The sequence below is a fragment of the Staurois parvus genome, unplaced genomic scaffold, assembly GCF_062004578.1.
Source record: "Staurois parvus isolate SC_StPar_1 unplaced genomic scaffold, SC_StPar_1.0 ptg000169l, whole genome shotgun sequence".
Lineage (NCBI taxonomy): Eukaryota > Metazoa > Chordata > Amphibia > Anura > Ranidae > Staurois > Staurois parvus.
Genome location: NW_028317965.1, coordinates 7761722 through 7777431, shown reverse-complemented (window position 1 = coordinate 7777431; position 15710 = coordinate 7761722). Strand labels below are relative to the sequence as shown.

At 44.5% G+C, this 15710-nt stretch overlaps 1 protein-coding gene across 3 annotated transcripts in view; it reads left to right on the top strand.

Annotated features, from left to right (window-relative positions):
• Positions 1-15710, top strand: part of PSME4 (proteasome activator subunit 4) — a 243830-nt gene that overhangs the window by 40963 nt on the left and 187157 nt on the right. For all 3 annotated transcript variants that reach the window (XR_016312594.1, XM_089676470.1, XM_089676469.1), the window contains exons 2-3: positions 5138-5278; positions 11723-11839. Coding sequence is in view for 2 of the 3 variants with exons in the window: in XM_089676470.1 (XP_089532596.1) it covers positions 5138-5278; positions 11723-11839 (258 nt within the window). In the remaining variant the exon portion in view is untranslated. The remainder of the gene's footprint in view (positions 1-5137; positions 5279-11722; positions 11840-15710) is intronic.

The window sequence follows — 15710 nt, the reverse complement described above, 5'->3', positions numbered from 1 at the left end:
GACAGGAATTCTTATTCTTTTTCTTCTTTTTCCTCTTCTTCCTTCTTTCTTCTTCTTCCTTCTTCTTCTTCTTCCTTCTTCTTCCTTCCTTCCTTCTTTCTTCTTCTTCCTTCTTTCTCCTTTCTTCTTCTTCCTTCTTCTTCTTTCTCCTTTCTTCTTCTTCTTCTTCTTTCTTCCTCCTCCTCCTTCTTCCTCCTTCTTTCTGCTTCCTCCTTCTTCTTCTTCTTCTTCTTCTTCTTCTTCTCCTTCTTTCTGCTTCCTCCTTCTCTCTTCCTCCTTCTCTCTTCCTCCTTCTCTCTTCCTCCTTCTCTCTTCCTCCTTCTCTCTTCCTCCTTCTCTCTTCCTCCTTCTCTCTTCCTCCTTCTCTCTTCCTCCTTCTCTCTTCCTCCTTCTCTCTTCCTCCTTCTTCTTCTTCCTCCTTCTTCTTTCTGCTTCCTTCTTCTTCTTCTTCTTCTTTCTGCTTCCTCCTTCTTCTTCTTTCTGCTTCCTCCTCCTTCTCTCTTCTTCTTTCTGCTTCCTCCTCCTTCTCTCTTCTTCTTTCTGCTTCCTCCTCCTTCTCTCTTCCTCCTTCTCTCTTCCTCCTTCTCTCTTCCTCCTTCTCTCTTCCTCCTTCTTCTTCTCATTTTTTTTCCAACTTTACCGATCAAAAAAAAGTGCCAAAATCCTGAAAAATGGCCGACCAATTAACCCACTAATGGTGCGAAATTCGGCCGTTTTTTTTTTTTTTTTTGTCTGAAATATCGGCCGAATTTCGACCCGTCTATGGCCTGCATAAGTTGCCCATACTGACCAATCTGGAATGTTTATTTTGCCAATCCCTGTATTAACCCTCTTTGTGATGTGAGATGCGTGTGCATGTGCGTCTGACACGTTCATACATTGGGGGTGGATCAGAAATGTAACCTATTATAAGGTAGGTTTTGGTGTCTTACTGTTGCAGCTTTGTTAGTTGGGAACAATGCCTTGTGTGGGTGTCAGTCTCCTGGCTTTCTGTAAACCTGCTCTAATCACTGTTATTACCATATCCTGCGTATGTTTTCACGTCGGCAAAGCTGGATTTTTAAGTTTGTGGTGGCAGTTTTTAAATCTGCGTTCCTGTCGGGGAAAATTGCCATGATTCAATCAGCGATATCCTTGTAGCATCTGTCTTCTCCGTGTTTTCTTCCCTTTTTAAATATGAAGCTGTCATATCTGCAGGATCATTTCAGTATTTGTCAAATGTTCACATTAGAGGTATCTGCCGTGTGCTGGATTACACGGCCATTACAGATGTGCATTGTGGACTTTTATGTCATTGGTTTGATATTAGATGATACATCCTGATGCTCAGCACTTCTTTACCAAGTGGACAGTGTGTATTGGTATAACCCCATGTAGACGGGCCACTGGCATGTAGCTAGAGAAATGGATCTGGGAAGTATAAAAAAACAAAAAAAACGATTTTTTTCCCAGATCCATTTCTCCTGCTTCTAGATGTACAATACTTGCTTTTACAGTGAGGAACAGAAGTATTTGAACACCCTGCGATTTTGCAAGTTCTCCCACTTAGAAATCATGGAGGGGTCTGAAATTCACATTGTAGGTGCATTCCCACTCTGAGAGACAGAATTTAAAAAAAAATTCAGGAAATCACATTGTATGATTTTTAAAGAATGTATTTGTCTTGCACTGCTGAACATAAGTATTTGAACATCTAAGAAACAGCAAGAATTCTGACTCTCAAAGACCTGTTACTGTGCCTTTTAAAAAGTCCACCTCTACTCCACTCATTAATCTAACTTAGTAGCACCTGTCTGAGCTCTTTAAAGACACCTGTCCACCCCACAGTCAGTCAGACGCCAACTACTACCATGGACAAGACCAAAGAGCTGTCAAAAGACACCAGAGAAAAAATGGTGGACCTCCACAAGGCTGGAAAGGGCTACGGAGCAATTGCCAAGCAGCTTGGTGAAAATAGATCAACTGTTGGAGCAATTGTTAGAAAATGGAAGAGGCTAAAGACAAACAGTTTCCCTTGTATCTCATTTCCATCTCTTTAATGTCTTGGTGGAATCGTTCACCTTGTTCCTCACTCACAGCTCCCAAATTTTCAGTAAAGTAGTCAAGGTGGAACTGGAGGAAATGCACTTTCAAACTCATCAGGCAACCTAACGCTTGAAATGCTTTAGGATGCTTGAAGGATCTTTGTTATTGCCTAAAAATTTCCGTACGACTTCTTTAAATGCATCCACCCTTCTTTGTGAGGATCCTTCATGGTATTGACAAACTCTTGATCAACTATAAGCCTTCTAATGTCTGGTCCGACGAACACACCTTCCTTCAATTTTGCCTCCGACAGGCCTGGAAACTTGGTGACCAAGTATTTGAAGCATTCTCCATCTCTTGGAAGTGATTTTACGAATTGCTTCATCAATCCCAATTTTATGTGGAGAGGTGGCAGAAGAACTTTATGGGATGGTACCAGAGTTTCTCGGAGGACATTTTTTTCACCGACTGTTAGCACCCTCGACTTTTAGCACCCTCGGCTGCCAACTCATCTTGGTCCAGTGATTTTGTCGGTCGACTGTCCCATAGACACAGAAAACAAGGGTATTTGGTATACACCCACTGGATTCTTCAGGAAAGATTAACCCCTTCTACCATTAGAAGCACAGACTCAGGGCTGAGGCTTACACATACAACATGCTGCTGAGTATCCTAGTAGTCAGACATGTCACTCAGAGCAGCACTTGTATTCACCCCCTTTGCAGGGGGGAGGGGCAGAGATTGTTTACCTGAAAATAACAACAAAGGGCCAGAAGAGAACTAGAGAAATGAGGAAATAGAATTTTATTTCCCCTAAAACTTGCTTAGCTTATGTATATATTGCTGACCATCAGATTTACAGTGCTATATTTTTTTTTTACATAACTCAGACAACCCCTTTTTTAAGGTGTTTTTTTTTTGGCATTTTATATCTTAAAATGCACTTATGTGAATTAATAGCAATTTGGACTTTAAATTTGGTTAAAAACCCATAATATAAAAAAAACAAAAATTAAAAAAATTTGCTAAATTTGAAGACAATTTTGCATTTTGTGGCAAATCATGACATCTAGGAGTTTTTTCAATATTTTATTTGTTTTCAGCACACCAAAATACATGGAAATTAGATGAAAATAATCAAACAGCTTTTTAGTCGCAGACCTGCGTAATCATCAGGGCACTGATGATCAGTGCCGCCTGTCAGTGCAGCATCATCAATGCCCACCAGTGCAGCCTATCAGTGCTGCCTATCAGTGCCCATCAGTGCAGCCTCATCAATGCACATCAGTGAAGGAAAAAAATTTCCTGTTTGCAAAATTTTATAATAGAAACAGACTTTTTTTGTCAAATATTTTGCTTTTTTTTTTTGTTTATAGTGCAAAAAAAAACACCCGGTGGCGATTAAATACCACCAAAAGAAAGCTATATTTGTGTGAAAAAAATGTGAATTTTATATGGGTACAATGTTTCATGACCGTGCAAGTGTGAGGGCGCTGAAAGCTGAAAATTGTCCTGGGCATGAAAGGGGTAAAAGTGGTTAATGCTGAATGTTAAGGTGTGAATTCAGTCATTGCTAAGGCCTCATGTACACAAACACTTAGCAGCTTCTAGGTGCTAAGGCAGTGGTCTCCAAACATGCGGCCCTGGGGCCAGATGTGGCCCTTTGCCTACCTCTGTCCAGCCCTTGGGACACTCTTCCATCCACATCTGACACCAATGAAGGGGCGCCATTCCACCCACTGACACCAATGAAGGGTCGCCATTCCACCCACTGACACCAATGAAGGGTCGCTATTCCACCCACTGACACCAATGAAGGGTCGCCATTGCTCCCACTGACACCAATGAAGGGTCGCCATTGCTCCCACAGACACCAATGAAGGGTCGCCATTGCTCCCACAGACACCAATGAAGGGGTCGCCATTGCTCCCAATGAAGGGGTCGCCATTGCTCCCAATGAAGGGGTCGCCATTGCTCCCAATGAAGGGGGCGCCATTGCTCCCAATGAAGGGGGCGCCATTGCTCCCAATGAAGGGGGCGCCATTGCTCCCAATGAAGGGGTGCCATTCCTCCCACAGACACTGATAGGGTGCCATACCTCCCACAGACACTGATAGGGTGCCATACCTCCCACAGACACTGATAGGGTGCCATACCTCCCACAGACACTGATAGGGTGCCATACCTCCCACAGACACTGATAGGGTGCCATACCTCCCACAGACACTGATAGGGTGCCATACCTCCCACAGACACTTATGAACCTCTGCGCTCTGCATACAATGTCATCTCCTGACATCTGTGTACACTGCCATCTCCTGGCCCCTGCACTCTTTGTACAGAATGTTTACACTACACTACACACCATTCTTAACAAAAGTGGACACAGCCCACATTACTGTCCTTATGCTGACTTGTTTTGTTGGGGGGGGTGCAAGGGAGGGGGTATGTTTGACCAGGTCTGTTAGATTACATGGCGCACCAGGCAGCACAGTCAGAATCTGGTATCTATCGGACTACATATTTTGGCATTCTGCACAGCTGCTATACCAAGAAATTGAGACTGTACATTGTCTGTCTTTCTGTATCTGTTACTTCGACTGGGTTTAAAATTCCTTTTCCCCAAACCACTGTTGCATATCCTCCTCCATATTGTATCTAGCTTTTCTCCTGCCTCTTAGATTCAAGTTTTGTCCAGATATCTTATGTGTTGGTATTGTAACGGTTTCTGTGCCATCTGTATTGTATAGCCCCTATTTGTTAGGAACATTCATGTATTGGCACCTTTACGAGGACAGCACATAGCACCCAGGCTTCTTGCCTAGACCGTCTCCTGACCTTTGCAGGCAGTTACCTCCTCCTATACTATTGTGTTTCATTTATTATGTTTTTTTTCTTCTTCTGCCATACATATTTCTGTTGCTGGATCTATAATCGGGATTACAGCAAGGCATTAGCTACATAGGGTTTAGCTTGAGCTGACTTTGCAATGCACTGCAAATCCTCACTTCATAATGTCTTAGTTATATGAATTCCACTAGTAAAATTTGTTATGTAATGGATGCACAGAATTGTAAATGCGTTTTTTTTTTTTTTGCCTATTTGTTTGCAGGTACATTCGGCTTTATGGCAGAAAATTTAGTAAAGAAGACCATGTGCTCTTCGTTAAGTTGTTGTACGAGTTGGTGACAATTCCAAAACTGGAGATCAGTATGATGCAGGGGTTTGCACGCTTGTTGGTGAGCCTTTTAAAGTAAGTTGCATGTGTCCTTCTTTTCTTCTTTTTTTTTTTCTTTTTGTCGCTACAAACAAAAATGTGTACTTAACCAAGGGCTCGCCTATCCTCTGGAACTCCCTACCCCAAGCTATCAGGCTATAGCCTACTCTGCTCACTTTTAGGCGCACTCTGAAAACCCATCTCTTCCGGGAAGTCTACTCTGACCCCAGCTAATACTGGAATCCCCTACTCCTCCTGCCACTCCATCCCCCACAGCTAATTATCTCTTGTACCACTATCCCCTCCCTCCTAGATTGTAAGCTCCAAGGAGCAGGGCCCTCTAATCCCTCTTGTATTGAACTGTATTGTCTCCCACTATAATGTAAAGCGCTGAGCAAACTGTTGGCGCTATATAAGTCCTGTATAATAATAATAATAAAAAAAAAATAACCATAAAACCTTATAAACTCCAATCCTGAGAAGCATATAATATGGTTCCCTAACATGACTATAAAGCATGAGATTGTGATTGAATGTGTGCAATCTCCTCCTCCCTCCCTCCCTCCCTCCCTCCCTCCTTCCCCCTTCCCCCTTCCCCCTCCCTCCTCCCTCCTTCCCCCTCCCTCCTCCCTCCTTCCCCCTCCCTCCTCCCTCCTTCCCCTTCCTCCTTCCTCCTCTTCTTCTTCTTCTTCCTCCTTCCTCTTCCTCCTTCCTCCTCTTCTTCTTCCTCTTCTTCCTCCTTCCTCCTCCTCTTCTTCTTCTTCTTCCTCCTCCTTCCTCCTCTTCCTCTTCTTCCTCTTCTTCCTCTTCTTCCTCTTCTTCCTCTTCTTCCTCTTCTTCCTCTTCCTCCTTCCTCCTTCCTCCTTCCTCTTCCTCCTTCCTCTTCCTCCTTCCTCTTCCACTTCCTCCTTCCTCCTCCTCCTTCCTCCTTCCTCTTCCTCCTCCTCCTTCCTCTTTTTCCTTCCTCTCTCTTCTTCCTCTTCCCTCTTCCTCCTCTTCCTCCTTCCTCCTCTTCCTCCTTCCTCCTCTTCTTCTTCTTCTTCCTCCTCTTCTTCTTCTTCCTCCTCTTCCTTCTTCCTCTTCCTCCTTCCTCCTTCCTCTAAATAAATCCAGCTTATTCTACAAACCATTTCCTTGCCATGGTCTTCTGGCCAGGGGCAACACCTGAGATCTGAGGATTCCTATTGACATATCAATCATTGCTTGATCCTGTGGAAATGATAGAATATGCAATAGTCATATAATGTATATCTGTATTTTGAGCCACTGCCTGCTCCTCCCTGAACCCACTTTGTTTTTTGCTAGCACATGTTTGCTTTCAGGTAATCAAGTTTACCATATATTAAAGTGCTAGTAAACTCTCATTTTATTAATTTTACCTTCAGGTAAGCTTCATCATACGCTTACCTGAAGGTAAAATTAATATTTCCTAAACATGTACCGTTTAGGAGATATTAGCCCCATTTGATAGCCGGTGCATGCGCTCTGAAGGAATGGCATACCTGTGCCGTTCCGTCCTTCAGAGCACTGTGCCGTGGTCTGGGATTCCCACGCACATGTTCGAGAGTGACGTCATCGCTGCTCGGCTAGTTAGAGGGCCAGAGCTTGTGAAGATGGAAGCCCTGGGGAGCTGTGACAGTGCTCCGCTGGAGAGCTTTGTTTCAAGGTAAGTCCTTCATAATGTGCTAGTATTGAATGCATACTATCACATTGTCTTTACCTTTTTTAAAGGGTTTTTTTTTCTTTTTTTGGATGCGGTTTACTACTGCTTTAATATGGAGCCCCAGGCAAGAAATCCCTAGTGTTCAAAATGCCATCCATTTAACAGAAAATTGCTAATAAGATTTTGTAACAGTGGGCAGGCGCTGCTACTGTGAAAATGGGTGTTGAAAGGACACAGGGTTGACATAAAATATAAAGTACGGGGCTGAAATATCTGTTTTGAGTCGAGAAAACCGTTTTGTCGGCTTTCTCCAGCTTTTTGGTATTCCTGAATTGGAATATCCAGAATTTGCAGATTTTGAAGTGCTTTGTGAGGGAAGAAATCTCCAACCAGTGTCCAGGTCTTGCTGAAGAGCAGCAGGCGGTGTGTCCAGGTGCACCCTGTCCTTATAATGAAGGACTTGGGCATAGCTGAGGGCTTCCTTCAGGAGACAGTGTGTGCTCCATCCAGGAGGCAGGAATACTCCAGTCGGGACAGGTGCGTGCTCCATCCAGGAGGCAGGAATACTCCAGTCCGGGGACAGGTGTGTGCTCCATCCAGGAGGCAGGAATACTCCAGTCCGGGGACAGGTGCGTGCTCCATCCAGGAGGCAGGAATACTCCAGTCCGGGGACAGGTGTGTGCTCCATCCAGGAGGCAGGAATACTCCAGTCGGGACAGGTGCGTGCTCCATCCAGGAGGCAGGAATACTCCAGTCCGGGGACAGGTGTGTGCTCCATCCAGGAGGCAGGAATACTCCAGTCCGGGGACAGGTGCGTGCTCCATCCAGGAGGCAGGAATACTCCAGTCCGGGGACAGGTGTGTGCTCCATCCAGGAGGCAGGAATACTCCAGTCCGGGAACAGGTGTGTGTGCTCCATCCAGGAGGCAGGAATACTCCAGTCCGGGAACAGGTGTGTGTGCTCCATCCAGGAGGCAGGAATACTCCAGTCCGGGGACAGGTGCGTGCTCCTTCCAGGAGGGAGGAATACTCCAGTCCGGGGACAGGTGTGCTCTCCATCCAGGAGGCAGGAATACTCCAGTCCGGGGACAGGTGCGTGCTCCATCCAGGAGGCAGGAATACTCCAGTCCATGGACAGGTGCGTGCTCCTTCCAGGAGGCAGGAATATTCTAGTCCGGGGACAGGTGTGTGCTCCATCCAGGAGGCAGGAATACTCCAGTCCGGGGACAGGTGCGTGCTCCATCCAGGAGGCAGGATTACTCCAGTCCAGGGACAAGTGTGGGCTGGATGAGAGCAATCCCTTACCCACGTGACTGAGAGGGTCAAAGCATCTAAGTGAGCCCAGGAGGCTGGAGATACTGGGATGATAAGGTGAGTCCAGGGGACTGCGGGAATCTGTAGTTCTTGGAGGGATGAGAGAGCCCAGGGTGCCATGGTCCTTCTCTCACCTCATGGGTGTTCTCTCATAAACAGGGCACCCTCTCCCTAATGGAAGATTAGGTCCTAGACCCTAAACACGACAAACTGAATCATAACACTCCTGCACTTGGAAGAGACTCAACTCATAGCCCCGCTGCCAAAATGTCCTCTGTACTTATGGACTTTGACATGATTGATGTCTGGAGACATTTAAACCCTAGGATAAGTGATTACTCCTACTATTTTGCCCCTCTTGACTGATTCTCATAAATCTGTAATTTCTTCGTGAACCCCCTGTTTCTCCCATCTTTCACTAAGGCTATGATTATATCAGTATCGTGGTCCAACCATTCACCTTTGCCTATTCAGTGCATGTCTCAAACCCCCCTGCCCTCCTTCCTTTTTTTTGGAGTCTTAATGATACATTACTCTCCCATGCCACCACAACTGATTGTATAGATAATTAACTCAAATCTTATTTCAGCCTTAATGCCGGCTCAGCCTCCTCCCCGGGAAGCCCACAAAGTCACTATACGGGGGACCATTATCTAAATTACTTCCTGTATTGAGAAAGACAAGGAATCAAATTTCCATGCCAACCTCTTAGCTGGCTCGCTTTGGAGTCTGACTGGAAGAAACATCTCTCAACCGCCCTTCATAAACAAGTAACCTCCACTAAAGTGGAATTAAATTTTCTGCTCAATGACCAGGCAGAACTACAAATAAGATGGGCAAAGAGGAACTTTTATGCCAACGCTAATAACCTGGGCTCCCTGCTTGCCAACCTCCTCAACGCATGATCCCTACTCTGAATTATTATTATTATACAGGATTTATATAGCGCAGGTGCGGACTGACAACTCATGGGGCCCCCGGGCAACGGAATCATGGAGCCGCTGTGTCCTTGCCCAAACTCAAAAAAGCCTATGAAAAAGGTACCAGGGGCATCTCATGGGGCCCCCTACTGACCACTGGGCCCTCGAGCAGTGCCCGAGTTTCCAAATGGTCAGTCCACCCCTAATATATCGCCAACAGTTTGTACAGCGCTTTACATCGTGAAGGCAGACCGTACAATTACAATACAATTTAATACAGTAGGAAACAGAGGGTCCTGCTCAGTAGAGCTTACAATGTAAAATAAAGCAGAATAAACATAAATGTGTTCTGTTTAGGAGATCAGCTCATTTACATATTGGCAGCTGTCTGTCTCCGCTTCAGAAACTGAGACAAATTTCTTCCTAGCGATCCCCAGGAGTCAGGCAACGTCACCGTGTAATGGATGGCCTCAGGCGCCTCTCTGGCCACGCCATCTGATGTGTTTTGCCCCGCCTATAGGGCACTTGGTCACAGAGTGTGACCAAGCCCCCTATTGGAGGGACGAAATGCGTCAGCGGGCATCCATCACACGGCATCGTTGCCTGACTCGTAGGGATCGGTTTCAGCGGCGTACACCCCCCTCACGTGAACACTACGAAGTTTCTGGAGTAACTCAGGACGCTGCTCCCTTCTCTTTTCTCTGCCGGCAGGGTGACTATAATCCACAATTATCCTTGAGCGGCGCCAGAAGCTCTCAAACAATTCCCACAAATTTCTTCCTAGTTAGAGATCTAAACATGTCTGCCAATGGAAACCCCAGATGTTGTTTGGATTAGAGTTCCTCTGTAAAGTACACTTGTCATGAGAATATAAGGGTGCTATTGCTGGCCTTCAGAAAATGCTGGTTGGTTGGCCGTGTTTAGCTTCTTTTGAGCACAGATCTGAAACAAGCGTGCAACAAGGTCTCCATATATTTTTAGTATTTTAGAATGAGCTGAAGTTAAAGCATGACAGTCAGATGACTATCATTCTTAAACATGGAGGTCAGCAGTGGCAGCCTACATAATTCTCTTGTGGCAGTTACACTTTTAGTAATTTTGTTTTCTCATTATACATGTCTGAATGTGTAATATTGTGCTGAGTATTTAGTGATGGTTTATGACACAGCTAGTACCATGTGGTTTTGACATGTACCTTCCTAGTGGAGATGTTACTATACTATGGTTCTATTGCCCTTTTAAAATGGTCGTAAACCTCAGAGGTGACGTATGAACAAAGCATATCCCTCTATTTGTTTCCATCCAGAGCACTAAGTGTCATTCCTGTCTGCTGCTTCTTTTCTCTGCTATCTGTATGAGTCACTTCTGACAAGTTTTCCTGATACCAAGAGAAAAATGGTGACAGGAGGATACAGTCTGTGATTGACAGCCTCTGCTCTGTTCCTTTAAGCTGTGTGAAGGCACGTTTGTATGTTCCCTCCGATCAGGACTCAGAGCTCCCCACACTGAGCTCTGTAGCGTGTAATTTCAGCTTTCTGCCCGTTTTCTGAATTGTCAGACAACCTTTATAAATTCTGCACTGTATGTATGGATGTAGAGAAGAGAAGGTGCTGATAAACAGGTACAACTTATGTATGAGGATTTGTTTAATCTCTGTGTATCACCTGAGGCCAGTCAATTTCAGTGGGTATATGTGAGGATTTACAACCACTTTAAGGCTCCATTCATATTAGCACGTCTGCCATTACCATGACTTCCAGTGTGACTTTGACACAATTTTTTGTGTGCCTTTATTATGACTTTACTCTGGATTAAATGGGGCATCAAAAGTCACACCAAAGTAGTGCAGTCACGTTTCCGAAATCACTGTACCTTTTTAGGTTGCACAGATTTGAACGGGTGCCATTGAAAAGAATGGGCTGCAACTTGTCATGCAACTTTGATGTGCAGAGTCGCATGACAAGTCGCAGAAGTGTGAATGGAGCCTAAATAAAAGGGGGCCAACAGGCCCTTAAACCGTATATCTGGAATAGACTAAATTCACTGGTGAGCACTACACTTGAGCTAATATCCCCCTAACATCACAGTATGTATTTCGTTGTTTTCCTGGAGTTGCACCTAACAAGTGCTTGTACAGTACTGCTGGGGAATAGATAGAGAAGTCAGAGCTTCCTGGGTCAGATCGCTGCTGTAATAAAATGTCTCTTCTGAGATCTGCGCTTTTAATACCGTTTGCTGAGTAATGGTTACAAAGTTACATGGTTAGTCGTATTAAAAAGACACTAGTCCATCTAGTTCATCAATAAAAAAAAAAACAACTAATAGAACATAGTAATAGAATAGTGAGGGGCTTGAAATGATTATAATTTCAACTCAACTTTAGGGGAAAAAAAGGTAAAAGATGGCGCCAGTCTTCAATTTATTGCAGAAAAATGATACATCGGGAAGTCATTTTGGGAACTCAGAACAGCTAAACATAACAGCGATTCCAATATTTTGTAGATATTATTCTTAAATATATTTTTGTTCTGCCAAATGCTATCAATAAATTGATATTTTGTTCTTTCCTTTTGACCAAATACAGAAAGAAAGAGCTCCTTTCAAGAGAAGACTTGCAGTTACCCTGGAGACCATTGTATGAAATGCTGGAGAGAATATTGTACTCTAAAACAGAACACCTTGGTCTTAATTGGTTTCCTAAGTAAGTGAATAAAGTCGTGCTTAGTTCTTGCGTTGACTGTCTCGATCTGGTTCTATTAAATTGATTCTGTAGACTGTAGTTATCTTAATGTGACAAATGTATGTGCTGTGAGGTTACTAGCATAGAATGTGACTGTTCATTGCTTGGATTGGCAGGTTCTCTGCTCTCTGTGACTTTTAACATTCCCTTGTTCTGCGTTCATTAGTAATAAAAACTTCAATCCTGTCACTTGTGCCATGAAAGTGACTGACAGAAGTGCTGGGCTGTCTTAATGTATGGGCACCCCTGGACACTGCCCAGGGGCCTCAGGTGCATGGGGGCCCCATGGTAATTTTGCATTACTTCATACTTGCCAACTGTCCCGGATTTGCCGGGACAGTCGCACATTTAACAAAGCTATCCCGGAACGGCCGTGTCCCGAGCAGGATCCCAGAACCTGTACAGTGCCCTGCAAAGTGTCTCTGTTGCCCACAACAAACCATGAAATTTAGATTTATGTTTTGTTTTTTTTTCACCTAGTAGTTATAAGGCAAGATCATTGCTGTATTTTTCTGCCTCACTGTATTGTATCCATGAGCTACTGAAATTTCTCCTTACCTCCTAACATGGAACAAGCAGTGCAGTCATATACACTGCTCTGTGCACACTACAAACCCCAAAGTCCATCTCAGCAAGAGAGGATCCTTCGTGAGTTCCCTAAACCTCTCCTTACCCCCTTACCTCTGTTAGTTTGGAACAGGGGTCTCCAAACTATGACCTTCCATCTGTTGTAAGTACTACATGTCCCATCATGCCTATGCCTCTGGAAGTCTTGCCTGTGGCTGTCAGAGTCTTGCAAGGCCTCATGGGACTAGCAGTTCCTCAACACCTGGTAGGCTATAGTTTGGAGACCCCTGGTTTGGAACAAGCAGTACACATTCGTTGCAGTCATATGCACTGCTCTATTCACACTACTCCTCCCATAGTCCATCTCAGTAAGAGAGGATGACTACATTTCTATATACCATGGGACCATGGAGAGCAAACATGCAACCACAGCCAACAGTCAGATCACAGAAGCCAAAAAAAAAAAAATTGGAGGAGGCTGATTTTAATTAAAGAGTTTCAGTGAAGTTTAACCACTTGCCTACCGGGCGCTTTCACCCTCTTCCTGCCCAGGCCAAATTTAAGCTTTCAGTGCTGTTGCACTTTGAATGACGCGGTCATGCAACACTGTAACCAGATGAATTTTTTATAATTTTTTTCACACAAATAGAGCTTTCTTTTGGTGGTATTTAATCACCACTGGGTTTTTAATTTTTTGCTAAACAAACAAAAAACGACTGAAAATTTAGGAAAAAAGTTTCTGTTCTAAAAATTTTTAAAGTAATTTTTCTCCTTCATACAAAGGCAAGTTGAACTGGTCACTGCAATTTTTCTCCTTCACTGATGTGCGCTGATGAGGCGGCACTGACAGGCATGACTGATGGGCACTGACAGGTGGCGCTGATGGGCACTGATAGGTAGCACTTATAGGTGGCAATGATAGGCGGCAATGAAGGGCACTGATGGGTGGCACTGATGAGGAGGCACTGACAGATGGCACTGACAGGCATCAGTGAAGGGCACTGATGGGCTGCATTGATGGGCACTGAGAGGCATCACTGATGGGGCTGCACTGATAATCGGGGCACTGTTTATCAGTGTAGATGTCTCCTCTGAAGATTGCCGCTTATCGGCTCTCTTCTCCTTAAGCACTGTCAGTGTTAGGAGAGGACTGCCGATAATCGACATTTGCTGTTCACATGTGATCAGCTGTAATTGGACACAGCTGATCACATGGTAAAGAGCCTACGTCATCAGCTCTTTACCGTGATTGCTGATCCGCTGTGTTCATGGGACACAGAGCACCACTGATCACAGCGCCGCACTCCCCTGGGGCGCGAATGCACGGCTAGAGCAGAAGGACATCATATGATGTCCTCCCAGAACAAGAGAGGCGGTTAAATAGTTATTTTAGGCCAAGTTGGTCCAAGTGAACTATTTGCTTCACTAACGGATGCAGCGGCTGTGTGCTCTGTATAAAGTATACAGCTCTGTGTTCCAACAGCAGGATGGGAATTTCCTGTCCTGCTCCTGCAACAAAATCGGGCTGGGCAGAGTGTTGCTCAGCCATTCACGGGAAGCTTTGTATCTTCTGAATGAATACAAAGCTTCATTTGTTCAAATAAGAAAAGTGCAGTGCTAAAAATATAAGAAATAGTCCACATAGAATGAAAATATGTTAAATAAATGCCAACTAAACGGTATTAGTCTATAAGTGACAAATCTGTGCAGGTATATGGTGAATAGCAGCAATGCTTCACTGCTGGTGCTCCAGAATAGTGGGGTAAGAATACGCACTCACCAGATGCTTAATGTTAATACGCATTAAATCAATCAGTGGAGGTCCCCTTTAGGAATCGGACATGAGCCAGGCCAAGGATAATCCTGACTGGATCCTTTACCACCCGGGAGTTTCTGATGCACCACCACTATCCAGAGGGAGAATTATCCTTGGCCTGGCTCATATCTGATTCCTAAAGGGGATCTCCACTGATTGATTTAATGCGTATTAACATTACGCATCTGGTGAGTACGTATTCTTACCCCACTATTCTGAAGCACCAGCACTGAAGCATTGCTGCTATTCACCATATACATGCACAGATTGTCACTTATGTACTAATGCCGTTTTTAGTTGGCATTTATTTAACATATTTTCATTCTATGTGGACAATTTCTTATATTTTTAGCGCTGCACTTTTCTTATTTGATTATTATTGAGGTTTTATTATTGGTTACCTTTTAGTGCTACAGCTGCTACTTAGAGAGCGCTCACTTTCTTTTTACTTTACTACTAAAGCTTCATTTGTTGGCTGAGGTGGAGAAGCAAATGTTATCGTAATATCCACCTCCGCCAATCAGAGGAAGCTTTGTATTCATTTAAAAAATATAAAGCCCTCTGTGATTGGTTGAGCAGTGCTCAGCCTGACTCGATTTTATTCTGGGAGCAGGATGGGGAGTTCTCTCGCTGATAAAACACAGCACTATATACTGTATGTAGCTGATGGTCTATTCAGTGTATGCATTGCTGACAGCTGCTGCATCTGTTTGTGAAGAAAGTAGTATGTTTGCACCAGCTTGGTCCAAGAAAACTGTTTAGGCCTTATGTAGATAAGTTAGTGAGTGCACTCCAGTGAGCGGCAAATGCACTAAAAGGAACCACAAAACCTTTCCAACTGAAATTGACAAAATAAAAGTGCAGCGCTACAAACAATATCTTTATAGCAATTATGTTAAAATAACTCATGAGAAAAGATGATTGTCCAATGCAATAATATCAGATGTGGTAAGCAGTTCAATTATGAAAAAACTTCCAAAAACGTTGGTGTAATCCAATCCAATATCGAGGGGTAGATAGATTGCCCACTTACCAGAAGCGCAATCTCAATGCGCATGTACCGGTCACATGTAGCCGAGGTCTCATGCAGGCGCTGCTTGGTGGTACCCAGGTGGTCCCTCAATGATAAGAAGATATTGGTCAGGTCGGATCACACGGCTCCTTGGATCCACGCAGAAGCCTAAAAAAGCTGGGGCTGAGGTATGAGGACTCGGTGCCAGTGAAAATCAAGGGTTGGCCGCCGGACCTCCTGATCCAGCGGCATGACGTCAAGGCGTGCGAACGCTCCTCCTATAGGGCCTTGATTTTCACTGGCACTGAGTCCTCATACCTCAGCCCCAGCTTTTTTAGGCTTCTGCGTGGATCCAAGGAGCAGTGTGATCCGACCTGACCAATATCTTATTATCATTGAGGGACCACCTGGGTACCACCAAGCAGCGCCTGCATGAG